Genomic DNA, 14975 nt, shown 5'->3' with positions numbered 1-14975 from the left:
GCGCCTGGCAATTTCATTTAAGCACACCAATTCAAACATTTGTTCCACTTAACTGTGACAAGATGTCATTCCATTCAACCGTTCTCATTTTGTTTTATCATTTGATTATCCTTCCAGACTGATTTTCCTGTAGGTGGAAATTAGAAAGTTTAGAAGAAAATATGTTTTAAAAATACCACAAAACTAATTTTTAAATTCGTTTCTTCTGGATTAAAACAAAAAAGAAAATATGGGATAGTCACACATACTATCAATTTGTGTGTGTCAGTTAAGGAAAAAACGTTCTGGACTATTCTATCAACAGAACTGTGTGGGCAACAAATTTACATCCTTTGGAGTCAAAGCCTGTTTTCCCTTTTCTTCAGCTTCTCTTACTCTTAGCACCCACATGTTCCCTTTTTTTTTTTTTTGTCACCCTTATTAAACTCTCAGGAAAGCGTGAGATGCTCATTTATACTAGAGTATCAATGGTTGATATAGTCTATAAATATTATGTCACTTAAAGATACTGACATGTTAACAGGAATCAGAAACTGAAGCCAAAGGTGTTTAGTGAAGGGTAAGATGGCAGGTGGAAGGTTTACTTGGACCACAGCTTTGGGAAGCCCACTCCAAAGATGTTCATTGTGGACATAAGTGCCTGGCTTGTCTGCCTGTACAGATCTGGCAGCCATGAACCCTGGCTAGCACACGGACACCTTGCCTTTGGAATCTGATGGCAGGTGCTCAGATATATTGACGAGGGTACGCCCAGCGGGGCTGGGAGCAGCTTCTGTTTCCCACACACTTTCTGAAGACTCGGGTTCCTGGAAGTTGTGTTGAGAGAGCTGACTGCCCTTCCGCACGCTTTTCTTCTCTGCCAGTTCCACACGGGCTGCCGTGTATCTGCTCGTGGCCGTGACCGATGCCACCATGCACAGGGCAAAAGAACCCCATGCGAGGCTGTCGACAAAAGGCACAGTTAGGAAAGGGTGTAGGGCTATGATTCCAGGGCTTCCTGCTGGGGTGGAACATTAGCTGCTGGTTCTACCCAATTTGGATCTCAGAGAGCAGCCAATGTGTTGTTGTAGGCAACGTGTTGATGGTTAAGAGAAGCGATTCTGGAGTCATTGTGCTGAGTTTGCACTGTGGGTTTGTACCCATCTCTTACTAACTGTGGGACCTTGAAGCGGCGACTTCATCTTTCTGGATCAGTTTCCTCATCTGCAAAACCGGAATGATAGCAATGCTGGACACCAGATGGTTGTGAGGAATTCACATGGGCATGGGAAGTACTCAGCATAGTATCTGCTGACATATGTATTACTTTTTGTTGTTGTCTCTAACCCAGGACACTGGCACTGGGCATGGGAAGTACTCAGCATAGTATCTGCTGACATATGTATTACTTTTTGTTGTTGTCTCTAACCCAGGACACTGGCACTGGGCATGGTTATTTTTATATCCCTATCCTCTGGAAGCCTATTGCGTTCTGAGTTGATAGTCTACACTTTTCATCTTTCACAGAACCCAGAAGAGTGGCTGCTGAGAACCTCTGCAAACTGACATGTGTGTATGTTTCATGGGGTGGAATTCCCAGGTAAAATAAATAGCTCCATATCCAATCAGCTACAAAAACCCTACCAGTTATTAAGTTCCAGCCCCACTCCAGGGTTTCCAGTCATCCTTAAATATGACTTGACAATCAAGGATACCAAGATCTAGGAGAAAGGCCCAACAACAAACAGAAGAGAAAGGAATCTGGGGACTTCCCTGGTGGTCCGGGGGTTAACACTCCATGCTTCCAATGCAGGGGGCACAGGGTTCGATCCCTGGCTGGGGAACTAAGATCCCACATGCCATGGGGCACGGCCAAAAAAAACCCAAATCCTCCCCCCCCCCGCAAAAAGAAAGAAAGGAATCTGAAGGAAAAAGATAAAATGAGGAAGAGAAGAAAACAGCAACAAAAAGAAAACTCTTTGATTAATATCCTCAGAGAAATATGAGAAGATATTCCATCAATAAAGCGATACCAGGGTATATGAAAAAGGAACAACTGGAAAACAAGGAAGATCTTGGAAAGTCCAATAAGATTCAAAATAAGAATTCAATAGAAAAGTTGGAGACAAATAGAAAGAAAATTTTCAGAAATACCAAAAAGAGATAGAAGATATAAGAGGTGCAACAACATCTAGATAATTAATCCAATAGACCCGATATCTAACTCATAAAAATTCTCTGAAAAGAGAGCAGAAGACTGAGGAATGGAAAAATCAAAGACAGAATTCTCAGAATTCTAGGACGTGAATATTCAAATTTAAGGGCTCACCAAGCACATGAAAGAAGAATGAATGTGACGGAAAGAAGATCCCCTTCAAGGTACATTATCATGAGTAGAAAACAATAGATTACCTGTAATAGAACATGAATCAGAATGGTATTGGACTCTTGATGGAAGCAATACATTCTAGAAGGAAACAGACACATCTTCAAAATTCTAAGGGAGAATGACTTTCAACAAAGAATTTTACATACCACCAAACTATCAATCAAGATGGAGCATTGAAAAGATACATTTCCAGACATGCAAGGAATAAAATAATTTATCTCTCATTGAATCCTTTCTTCAGAAGCTACTGGAGGATGTGCTCCCACAAAAAAGTGGTTGTAAACTAGGATAATGATACAGGACCTAGGACACAAGGAAACAAGGGACTAGCAAAGGGAAATCTCCACTCGACAGCTCCATTCCAGAGCGGAGCAGGAAGACAGAGGGTTTTGGTGGGTTGGAAGAGTAGAGCAGGGAGAGATGGGACTGAGAGATTGTTATGTTTAGTACCATTTGAGTTTTAAAAACTAGTTGTATGTATTTCTTTTATTGAAAATTAAGAAATTGAAAGCAATAGGAAACAAAATGGCATTGGAAACAAACAGACCATTTTTCAAACTCCTATGATGTTTGGGATTTGCTTTTACATCCACAGCAGTAGGACCTCAGTATAAATTGGCCACAGATCCTGACCCACCTGACATCCCTCTCAGCTCTAGAGCAGCTGTACTCCTGACTGCAGTGCTGGTGAGGTCACCTCAGGACCAATGGCACCTGCTCAGAGGGAGACAGCTAAAGTGACAAGTGGAGGAAATGGTATAAAGAGAAACATTTGTAAAAATTAACTTCTTCAGATTTCAAAGATGAAGAAGCGTTCAAAATCTAATAAATCATGAAGTTTATGGTTAGTCATAACATAGATGTATTTGCCAAACGCTGGTATATAGTAGGATGAGGGAGTGAGCCCTGAACATGACACTTGTTTTACAAAGAGAAAGTAACACAAGAGGTTGTTATAGAGGAGGAAAATGTAAGTATATGTATATATATATTTTAAGATGCAGCCAGGATTCGGAGGTCCACATCAAAGAGAACCCCTGTGGTCTTGTGTGACATGGTCGAGTCTTTCTGGTAGAGCTAGAACTTCTGTGTCATGGCCTGTCTTTCCGTTAGAATCAGGGGCTGGGTCTCTCCTCATTGAAGTATTTATTAGGAATTATAGCAGGACTTTTCCCCTTAAGCTGTGTTTAAGAAAGTAACAGCACCACCTCTATTTCTTGAGCACTTTACTCTGTGCCAAGAACTTTATCAACATAACCTCTTTATATTCCCATAAGCACAACTGAGACAGGTACATCATTTTACAGATGAGGAAACTGGGCTACAGAAAGATTACGAAACTAATCCAAGAGTAGCAGGTGGCAGAACCATGACCAAGGTCAGTGGTCCTACAAGACCTGTGTGCCTCCCTGCTGGTCCTTCGGGGCTCGAGCACCATGGCCAGCAACTCACCAGTATGACCAGCCATAGTCCCACGTCTGAGGCTTCCAATCTTCCGGTCCAACGTTCACAGTGATTTGAAAAATGGTTGTGTACATCATGTGGGCCACCATGGCTAGGAGCCCTGCACGAGGAAAGCTTGTGAGCCACAGTGAAGAATGTAGTTTCTCTACGGTACCTGAGTTGGATGTCCAGAGCCCACTAGCATCCTCCTTGAGCCCTTCCAAGCAGCCTTCATGTTTTACATGTACACTAATCTCTTAGAGTCACCGATCTACGCAGTGGTATAGGTTCCTTTGCCATGTCATCCCTCCCAAGACCACACCTTTCTATGTTATCATGTCCCTGTGTCACTATGCTCAGAGACATCAATCTTCTATCCTCTCTTTCCCAGCACATCGGGGAGGTCCTTGAGGTACGTTTGGCCTTAAGCCATACTTGACCGAGTTCTGTCCCGTTATTCTTTAGAATGTGGATTGTTCGCTGACACATAAAAACTTTGCATAAAAATCTGAACATATTCTGGCCACAGTAGACTTGCATAGCCAATAATTAGTGGGAACCGAAGTCAGTTGCCAGTGTGGTTTTCTGTCCTTTGTAGGTGAATTGGTCTTTTTGCCTGGAGAGCCAGAGGATTTTTTTTCCTTGAACAGTTTTAGTGGGATGTGTCTAGGACTTGAATGTACTGTGTCATTTTGTCAGGTATTTGGAGGGAGTTTTCTATATACAGATTTTGGTCTTTGGTCCAGAAAATTTCCTTGAATTTTGCTTTTAAATATTAGTTGTCCTATTGTTTTGTCTTTCTTTTTCAGGGACTCCCATTACATTTATGTTTTTATTTAATAAATGTATGGCAGGCAGTGACCAACTGGGGATCATCTTCAGTGGGATATTGACCCCAAACTTGGATAATCATTCTTAACAAGCTACCATTTTTTTGAGTACTTACTATATACTAGGTGCATTCTTATTTAGTCTTCACCATAGCCTTTTGAGGTAGCTAGCTTGCAGAAGTTAAGCCACTTGCCCAGGGTCACACAGCCATTAAGTAGGAGAGATCTGAACGCAGGGAGGATTTCTCCACAGACTCATGCTTAACCATCGTACTAAACAAAGCAATCTCTGTTCTAGAGCCAGTGGACCCCCTTCCCAGGGTTGTGACAGAGACATACTGATAAATTTTATTCTCCATTTGTGCCTATCCCCCTTTTGTTTCATCAGTCACCCATTGCTTCCACCAATGGGATTAATTCAGTAGCTTCTCCCGCGGACCAGATGTCCTGCTGAATGGGCTAGCGACAGGAAGAGCCAGCCTGGAGCTTTGCCAGTTCCCTCTGGGGCAGGCTGTGGGGGATTTGCCTGTTCTGATGATGCGCTTGGGGAACGTACCTGCAAGCACCATGAGGATGGCTACAGAGGCATCCACCTTGAGCCAGTGGAATCCAGAGCTGTGATAACTCACTCTGGAGCCCAGGACGATGGCGCTTGTCAACGTCAGAAGGATATTCAGGACCTCAGCCCCAATGCACAGCCACAAAACACCTGCGAAATGTAAGGATGACAGAGACGCTGGGAACTTAGAAGTACTAGGATATTTAGTCCTTTGAGTTAGTTCACTTCTAAAACAAAAAATACAAAACCAGCACCGCGGGGTGAAAAACCACAGATACCTCTGCAGAGTCTTGGAAAGCTGACAGTGAAAGGGGGGTCCCGGGGCTTGAAAGAGAAGTTTGTAAAGATTGTTGTTAGCTGGAAGGGAAAAAGCACTAAGCAAAATTCTGATGTGGGGAGCTGAGGGGTACTGGAGGTCCCATGGCCTAGTTCAAAAGTTAAAGTGTTATTTTGATTCCACCAGAAGACATTATCTTTGTCTTTTAAAGGAGAGGATCCACTTAACCAGGGTGGGCAAAGGAATCTGAGCATTGAGGAGCCCTGATTCGAGATACCAAAATCTCATTTGTTTCTGTGTGAGCCTATGATTTACCCTTTGGGTGGGACCTCATCTGCAGCTTCAAGAAACTGCGTTGGATGTGGAAGGGAGTGAATAAAGGGGGCAGGGAGAGAAACTATTATTTGCAAAAGGCCTCCTATAAGGTAGTTAGGTACTGTGTAGACACAGCAATAAATGGAACAGATGTGGTCCATGCCATCACAAAAGCTATATTCCAGCTGGGAAAACAGATACTAAGAAAGTAAGTACAAATTTGATGAGTGTCATAGAAAAGAAAAAACGCTATAGGAAGTGATGAGCTAGACTCATCTCTTTCCTGTTCTGTGGTCACCTCACATCGGTAGCTTGAAATCAGCCATGGTGGGAGCGTTTACTCCCTGGAAAGTTCCAAACACTACCGATCAGGGCTTCCCCTCTCCTCCGCAAAGTTGGTGGTTTAACATTTTCTAGCATTACTGACTACAGGGCACATGAAAAGAGCCAGTGGTTCTGGCTTTTGGACTTGACTTCGTAGAAAAACCGTAAATAACTCTTTCCTCTTTTCCCCCAACCCAACCAAAACCATAGAAATTGTCCAAAGTGCGAGGAGGGCTGGTGGTCAGAACGTGAGGAAGGTATTTACCTCGTTCTTCAGCTGGTATGAGACTCTGGAAACTCCTACACTTTTCACCTAGAAGAAAAAGAGGACAGAAGCCCAAGTAGGGTGAACCTTGACTATTAGGGGCAAACTGTGTTTCTAGATCCCTTGAGTGTATCCAGGTCATTTTGAACAAGGATTGGGGAGTGTGGCTTTATTGCTCCCCAACAGGTGGTGCACCTCCCTGGGGGATCATGATATAGGTCTGCTCCAGTGAATCCAGGCTAGGCCGTGTGCCTTTCTTCAGCCAAGAATTGGGAGTGGAAATGGGGGGAGGAGGTCACTTCTGGTCAGAAGTTTTAAGAGCCCGTGTTTTGTCTAAAGGTTCTCATCTTCTTGCTTCCATGGTCACAGAAGCCCAAGTCCAGATGGAGTCTCTGTCTGCCTAGATCCCTGAGTGGCTCCAGTGAGGAGACACTGCTTGCTGAAAAGTACAAACAGCAAGAGCTAGAAATGAATTTGTTGGCTTAAACTGCTGGGACTTGGGGCTTGTCTGTTATTATAGCATAACTTAGCCCATCTGGACTGATGCTGCAAGCCTTAGACCAGGGGTACTTGACTTCCCAAACAGCACCATGATGATATGAGTCTGAAATAATTTCTTTCTGGGTAGAGAGCAAGTGACAATGTTCGTAATCATTAAAAAAAATGAATTAGAGCAGATATCAGAACTATCTCTGCTACCGAGTGAGCCAATTACTCGTACTCCATTTTGCTTTCTGGAAGGGAAGCGAAAGGAAGCAGTTATTACGTGTGTACCAAGTACAGGGCAGAACCCACCACCAGGCTTCTTCTGTGCTCTGGGGGGTGTGCTTTGCCTGTATCATCTGTCACGTTGCGCAGATCGGCTAGAAAACCTTGCGTTGCTACTTTTGATGTGTAGTCCCTTTGAAGGAGCTAAGTCCTTAAATATCTACTGAGTGGACGGATGTCACCCAATTCTGGTTTGGGGGTGAGTGACGGATGATTGAGACCACAGCAAATCACCTTCTGGGATCCTGTCCCAGGTGGGTGTGCCACTTTCTCCATACTTCAGCCCCGAAATGAATCATGGGTGGCAGAGTGGGAGGAGCCTGGGAAATTGCCTGATTCTTCTCTGCACAGTTAGGAAGAGTGGGTCCAAGGACATTTGAGAGGAAGAAATGGTAAAGAAGACACAGGTAGAGGCATTTTCAGCACTAGAACTGGGCTTGCAGGGGCCCCGCCTGTGCGGTCCAGCCATGTCGCTGATTTAATGCAGCCCAGCCGGCTGTAGCGGAGATGCATCCAGCTGTTTCCAGTCTGGGCTGGTCGGAGCTAAAAGAGGCGAAGTTAGGGGCATAGATCATTAACTCTTCAAAGGAATGGCTTTCCCATTGCTAAAATCTGTTCAACAGTCCCCACACTAGCCTTGCTTTGAAGATTAAATGAGATACTAGGTAGGAAGGCTGCTCTCCTAGTTACTGTGCACTTAAACCTTAATGGAATAAAATGAGTTCTGGGACTTCCCTGGTGGCTCAGTGGTTAAGAATCTGCCTGCCACTGCAGGGGACATGGGTTCGAGCCCTGGTCCGGGAAGATCCCCCATGCCGCGGAGCAACTAAGCCTGTGCACCACAACTACCGACCCTGTGCTCTAGAGCCCGTGAGCCGCAGCTACTGAGCCCGCGTGCCACAGCTACTGAAGCCCGTGTGCCTAGAGCCCGTGCTCCGCAACAAGAGAAGCCACTGCCATGAGAAGCCCTCGCACCGCATCGGGAAGAGGAGCCCCCGCTCGCCGCAACTAGAGAAAACCCGCGCGCAGCAATGAAGACTCAACGCAGCCAAAATAAATAAATAAATTAATTAATTAAAAATGAGTTCTAATGGGGCCTTTTTGCTTATGGTTAGCATAAATTATTATTTATTACTAGACTGTAAGCACCTTGAGGGCAAAGATCACGTCAACTAACTTTTCTGGAAGTTTTCAGGGAGAGAAGTAACGTTGAGGAGCATCTTTGGACTTTAGAAAATATATTTTCCCTTATAGAAGAGAAAATTCCAGATCACTTTCCTATTCAAGAACTCATACAGCCTCCCCCCATTCCTCCAGCCTCACGTCTAGATCTCTCTTCTTCTTTCATGTCCTCTCTCCCGCAAGCTGCCTTCCCAATGCAGAACCCATTTTTTGCTTCCTTAGCGCAAGCCAGCATTCACCTTCTGCTTCATCAAGTATGCTATGTATGGCCAGGTGCATGTTTTGAAGGTACAGATGCCCAAAGGCCATAACCCTTGAGATTTGCCATGCTCAACCTCCAAGTACCCTTGGGCCTCATTCCTTCATGCTTCTGCGTTGCCCCTCTGCTGGGCTATAGGAAGAAGAGAAATAAAGTTTGGGTTTATGATACCGCCATCTGGCTGAGCTGCCCTGCTGGGCTTGATTCGGAAGCAGGGATTCATCTGTCACCTAACTGTCCACAACAAGTGGCACCTAACTGTCCACAACAAGTACACTGCCTGGGACCAAGCGCAACAGAATCAGGGAGCTAGCTGCCAATCTACAGCCACACTGGCCTCTGCAGCCTTCTCATTAAGTCCGTTTTGGATTGTGCAAGGGGACATTTTTCCTGGTTGATTCTCTGCTTTTGGTGGCAGCAGTGGTGTGGACAGAGAATGTCACTTGCCGTATCAGTCAACAAAGGATGTTGCGGAAAACCGGGATACTGGCCCTAGATAGTGAAGAGGCACATCAAAGGAAGAATTTCATTAAGCCCAGACTCTTGCATCTTCCCATACATGGAAAAGTGCTGCTCTCCTTTTCTTGAGATGCCTGGTTTTTCTTTAATTAGCAGTAATCTTTTGATGTTTGATTACCTGTTTTTTTGCAAAAACTCCTATACATCCTGGCTCCCCCCTTTCCTCCTTGGAATGGCCCCTCGGAGCTCTCTGAGAGGCTGTCTCCCAGGCTTAAGTCCTCAGTAATGCCCCAGATAAAACATAATTCTCAGCTTTTAGGTTGTGCATTTTTTTTTTTTCGGTTGATAGCAGTGTTATGGCCACGGTAGCTCAACATTCGTCCTGGTCGCCCCAGTTCTACTAGGGAGGTCTACAGCCTTGGGGAAATCTCAACACTCGCACCTGCTCTCTTGCAAGGCACTTTGGGGCTGATGGGGGTCCTTTTTTCACATCATGTCATCAGCTCCTCACTAGAACCCTGTGAGCCAGGCCTGGAGTGAGAGTAGCAGATGGACATCATGGACAGAATGCGGCATTTAAATCCAACAGAACTGGCTTCTATGCCAGTTCTGCCCCAGTCAGGAATCATAGGAAGTTCCTTGACTTCTCTGTGTCTCGCTTTCTTCATCTGCAAAATGGGTTTTATCAAAGTCCTCCAATGAGAAAGTTATGAAAGTATCTTGAGAGCAGCCTTCCACTTTTTGGTGTGTTTAATTATTGATAAAGGCAAGTACAGATATCCCTAGTTTACAGACTTGGAGGCCAGGCTCAAACAGATTGGTAGAATCAGGAGTTGAAACTGGATTTTCTCACCCGGGACCCAGTGCCTTTTTCAACATCACCACCTGCTGTCTTTATACTTAATACACGGAGGCCTAAGGGTCTATCTTGTCTTCTGAAGAGGGCTGCCTTATCTCAGCAGGAGTAAAGAGGAGGCCAGGTACAGAGCCAGGGGCAGGGCAAAGTGAAAATGGAGGCCGGCCGAGGAGATTAAGAGAATTCCCAATAGTTTAGGAGGGTGAGTTTAGCCTGGGCGAAGGGTCAGACCACAGTGACCCCTTGATTAATATGAATCCTCAGAAATGATGTTCCTTTTGAATAAGCCCAGCAGGATTAAAAGGAAAAATCTTTATAAATCCCACAAAGCCGGACAGGCAGGTGTTACATAGCTGGACAGAAGTTTACCAGCCAAGCCGTACAGCCAGCCAGCCTAGGAAACGGTGTCATAGTGCTGGGGACAGACTCTGGAAACCTGTCTGCTGTTCTCCCCAAGCCCCCACCCACTATGGGGTGCCCAGGTCCCTCTGTCCTTGAACTTTCTGAGTTTAGCAGAACAGCGTAGTATTGGAAATCAACACATTTTGTTGACTAATTCATTCGTCCAAGAAGAAGAACAGTTAGTCGAAGCGCTGCCCCAACCAGGAGTTTTTGTTTTAAATCTTCACTTCGGAGGATGCGCTCTCTCTTTAAAGGCATTAGGAAGAAGGTGCAGAGCTATTCGGTGTGACTTAACAGAGGATCACCGGAAATAGCACTCCAGGTAGGGGATCCCCGGAGGGTCAACTTTTAGGGGGATGGAGATGGAGCTGATTCAGAAGGAAGATATCCAGGAAGCCTCAGGGGGCAGCAGAGCTGGGGGTGGCCGGACAGCCCGAGGCTCCTCTCCTGCACATCCTCCCCAGGCTGGAGTCCTTACGGCCAGATCTACTCAGCCCCCCTCACCTCTCCTGACACTCTCTCTAAAGCCCCGGGTGGGTGCCTTCCATCCACCTCCAGTTGCAGTCTTTTCCTGTTTTGCCCCCAACTCTCCCAGGCACTTGTGCTAAATTAGACTCAATAGCAGAAATTTGTACGGAGTAATCTCCCCGAGGGGGCCCCAGGCTGCGGTCCGCTGCAGCCATGCTTTCTTGGGCCTGGGCAATGTGTTTTCACATGGAAAGCCAGATAGCTTGCTCCCCTGAACAACCAGAGGAACTGATGACATTGAGCTCATAAGCCCACAAGCCCGTAAGGCTGAGCTGAGCAAGACGTGCCCCCTTCAGCTAAGGCTGAGGCTTCAAGGTCACTGGCATTCCCCGCTAGCCCTTACCACCTTCTGTAGGCATTTATTTGCAACCTAATGTAGGCCTTTTGCTTTATTTCCTTATACGTTTGCTACTGTTTTAGTTATTATCTAGTAAACATTTAATTCTGACCTTTTTTGTTTTCGGGGCATCTTGTAGCACAGTGATCACGTTTCTGGGGAGGGGGGAAGGTGTTCTGAGGACAATGGCCTCCTTTCTTCCTTCTTAATAAAGTGATGACAATATTTAAAGACCTCAGTTTACCTGGACGACCTTATTATATCAAGAAATATGTAGGATGTGAGGGCGATCTGGCTGCCACCTCTGTCACCCCTTTCATCGCCAGCGTTCATTCAGCTGATCTGGCTGGCTAGGCGGGCGTCCCCTTCCTCCCTCACCGCTCCATCTGTGTCCCTCCCGAAGCTGCACGCTCTGTCGAAGAGGAAGACCTTCCCCGATAGAGGAGGACCGTTCTTTGGTCGAGGGTATACGAGTAGCTGCGCTCCCCTGCTAGAACCTCCAGACAAGCTCTCAAGGTCCATTTATAGGAGAACGTAGGGTAGTCAAGCTTCCGAGACTCCAGACACATCCAAATGAGGCGCTGCACGTGGCAGTCTGCCTTTAAAAAAAAAAAAGATAAAAAGAAAAAAACCCCAAATATATAAAAGTGTGAGTGGAGTATTCTTTTTAGATGGATGGGCACAAACTTATTCATTGACAATTATAAGACCATTGCCCTTCAGTTAAGTTTTGGGTATTGTGGGTTTGTAGGGAAAGTCTGGGCTCAGGGTTAAGAAGTTTGAGTTGCATGTGTAGCTCTATCAGAATCTAGCTATACAATCCTCAGTGGGGCCTGTCTACCTCTGGAACTCAGTTTTCCCATCTGTGAAATGAGTCTGATGTTCTAGATCAGCCTTTTCCAAAGAGTGTTCCACTGAACACTAGTCTCACAGGATATTAATCCTTATTCTACACAGATATTTTTTTTACTACCTCAACTAATTTTAGGAAACACTGGGATATGTAAGAATAAACAGGTTTCTTTATTGAGATTTTAATGTGCTAATGTGCATTGTGAATTTCCAAGAAGGAAAGGCAGTCTACGACATCTTCCAAATTTGTTTGACTATCAACACATTTAATTTTACAAAGAGTACCTTAAAAGGCACCTGTGTGGAGTAATCGTTGAGGAAACCCAGCGAAGCCCTTGGTAAAGCCTCCTTCTGGTTGGACATCAAGCATATAAGATAAACGTAAATCAGAAAAGGGTCAAGAAATACATTCTTTACTTTTCCTTGGCTTTGTCCATGAATCACTGAAAACATCAACCCTCCTTAGAATTCAGCACGTCTTCCTGATCATATACGAAAAACCTTTCAGTCATGTGACCCGTGAGAAGACGGGTGTGTGTGTAGTAAACACTCTGTGTGTTGACAAAAGTGCCAAGGGAGAGGCCACAACAGTGAGAGGCCCGCGTACTGCAAAAAAAAAAAAAAAAAAAAAAAATGTTATGAGGATGGGGAAATAAAAGGCAATTAGAAACTACAGGAAAAGCAAAAAGCTGTATAAGAAGTTTAAGGTAGTGATAGCACCCTTCTTGATTCTGTGATGAACAATCCGTGTATAGTGTAAATAAATTATTGGTTTGTTGATTTAAATAAAATAGCAATATGACTATATTAGAAGGATGGCAGATATGGGATGTGGTGGTGAGAGAAATTTATCCTTGTCTATCATGACAGGAAGTCAATAGATACTATCTAACATGATACTATCTAACATCTAATAGATACTATCTAACATAGCAATATCAGCATATTGTTTAGAAATGCAGAGGCAAATACCAGAAGAAAGAACTAAGCTAAAAGTGGTTTCCCCTGGGTATAGCACTAGGTTATGAAGTAGGAAGCGGCAGGAGACTGTTAGTTTTTCTTAGAAGCCTTTCAAAATGATTTGATCTCTTACCTATGTGTAAATATTACCTTGGTTAAATATTTTTTTAAAGGGAATGCAGGTTTATAGACCGCATCCCAGATCTGCTGAATCAGAAAGTCCAGGGCTGGGTATCTGGATTTTTACAAACTCCCTGGGTGATTGTGATGTGCACCATTTGATAGCTGGTGTCATGCTTTCTTTATATGCAGCGGTGGAAATAGAAATAGGCGACCCTCAGATGGGGACTTGGAAAGGGAATGGTAATTCTCAAGCAATTTGCCTAGGGGTATGATGATTGTATTTTCCAAACCACAAACCTGAGACTATCTTGAGGACCCTTCAGGAGGCAGGGCCATGAGCCTCCTGCATCTGTCCATGAGGGTAGAGAGAGTGGACGGATAGGAAGAGAGTGCACTTCCCAGAGGAGAGAGGTGGGGAGAGCCCCGCCGGTAGCCTGAGCTCCTTGTACTGCTGCAGTGTCCTCACCACACTTAGAGCAAAGGCCACAGGCACTGGCCTGTGTACATGGGAGGGCAAGGCTTGGCACCGCCCCTCTGCAGTGACCACGGGGGCAGTGATGGGGAGGGGCACACAGCATCTTAGAGGGTTCCTTCTTGTTGCCTTTTACTTAGACCTCAGGAATAAACTACTAATGCTACGGGTATGGGGAAAGAAAAGGCAATTAGAAACTTCAGGAAAAGCAAAAAACTGTACAAGGATGTAATGTAATAAGCCTGAGGTCAGGGTGGGCATGCTGAGGGGTGGGGGTCCTCTCCTTTCCACCTTGAGGGCCGTGTTCTCCCAGCAGGAAGGGAAGAACATCCTGGCCCCGAGCATGGGGTTGGGTTTGCAGCCAGGCTGCCGAATTCCTCCTTCCTCGCTTGCTCACGAGGTAAAAACACTGTTTTCTGAAATACGTCCTCCAAATTATAGCTTTCTCTTTCCCCTTCTCTGTCCTCTTCCTTCACCACTTCCCTCACCACCACCCTGTCAAGCCCGTTGAAGTTCAAAAGACATCAACGAATCAGGCTTGAGTAATGGTGGCGGTGGAGGGCTTGCTCCTGTGTAGCTTGAAACTCAGTTTCCTCATTTGCGAGCTGAGAAAACACTATTTACTTTGCTGGGGTTATTTCAAGGTTGCCTGAGATAAAGGTCTGACTTGTTCATGGTTTTACTTCTGGTATGTGCTCCGTACAGGGGATTCCCTTCCCACCAATGATGATGAGTGTGTTTCCTAAGAGAACCTTCTGTTCCAAGACCCCTTAAACGTGCGGGGATGCAGTTTAGGGTTGGGTGGGGGGCCACTTGAGATTCACCAGAGACTGAATGACACTAGGAAATGGTAAAAGCTAATGTGTAATAAACACTTATCCTGTATCTGGTGCAGTGTTTAGTGAATTCGGTCATTTCATCTTTATGGTAACTCTAGAGATGGGTACAGCTATTGTTCCTGTTTTATAGGTGAGAAAACTGGGGCTCAGAGAGGTGGAGAGCCTTGCTCGAGGACACACAGGTAGTCAGCGGCAGAGCTGGGGTTCAAGCCCTAGTGGCCATCCCGCACCTGTCCCCCCGGGCCCCCCAGGCCATGCTCACCTGTGCTGTCGAGGCTCTCCTCGCATGACTGCCAGAGCCCCAGGTGGAACCTGCGCCAGATGAACCTGTCGTCTCCCGTCTCCCAAATGTACTGGACGGCCTGGGTCCCGTTGTCCCTGCTGCCACTGCTGTAGTGGATGCAGTGCAGCACCTCCGGATGGTCCTGGCACAGCGGCTTTGCCACCCGCCGGGTCCCCTCACACCAGTAGCTGCTGCCCACGGCCGTGAGGGAGAAGGCGAGGGCGAGGCAGACGGGGAGGAGGGCCAGTACCCGCTGTCGCCTGGCCCGGTCCAT

The 14975-nt window shown here is 45.7% G+C and overlaps 1 protein-coding gene across 1 annotated transcript; it reads right to left on the bottom strand.

Annotated features, from left to right (window-relative positions):
- Positions 1-683: 683 nt before the first annotated feature.
- Positions 684-14975, bottom strand: GSG1L2 (GSG1 like 2). Its single transcript, XM_067715656.1, has 5 exons — positions 14681-14975; positions 6382-6429; positions 5198-5350; positions 3821-3932; positions 684-942 (listed from the first exon to the last, which is right to left on the bottom strand). Exons 1-5 carry the CDS (start codon positions 14973-14975, stop codon positions 684-686), a joined length of 867 nt encoding a protein of 288 aa, XP_067571757.1.

The sequence above is a fragment of the Pseudorca crassidens genome, chromosome 19, assembly GCF_039906515.1.
Source record: "Pseudorca crassidens isolate mPseCra1 chromosome 19, mPseCra1.hap1, whole genome shotgun sequence".
NCBI classification, from domain to species: Eukaryota; Metazoa; Chordata; class Mammalia; order Artiodactyla; family Delphinidae; genus Pseudorca; species Pseudorca crassidens.
Note: the sequence above shows the minus strand (reverse complement) of the source record. Positions and strands in the feature narration are given on the sequence as shown.

What these genes read in the sequence shown, in the direction of transcription:
- GSG1L2 (XM_067715656.1), bottom strand. Translation starts at nt 14,975, where the DNA reads ATGGACCGGGCCAGGCGACAGCGGGTACTGGCCCTCCTCCCCGTCTGC. An exon ending in GGAGAGCCTCGACAGCACAG is followed by an intron (nt 6,430 to 14,680) that starts GTGAGCATGGCC and finishes TTTTTCTTCTAG; the next exon opens with GTGAAAAGTGTAGGAGTTTC. An exon ending in CATCCTCATGGTGCTTGCAG is followed by an intron (nt 3,933 to 5,197) that starts GTACGTTCCCCA and finishes TTCCTCGTGCAG; the next exon opens with GGCTCCTAGCCATGGTGGCC.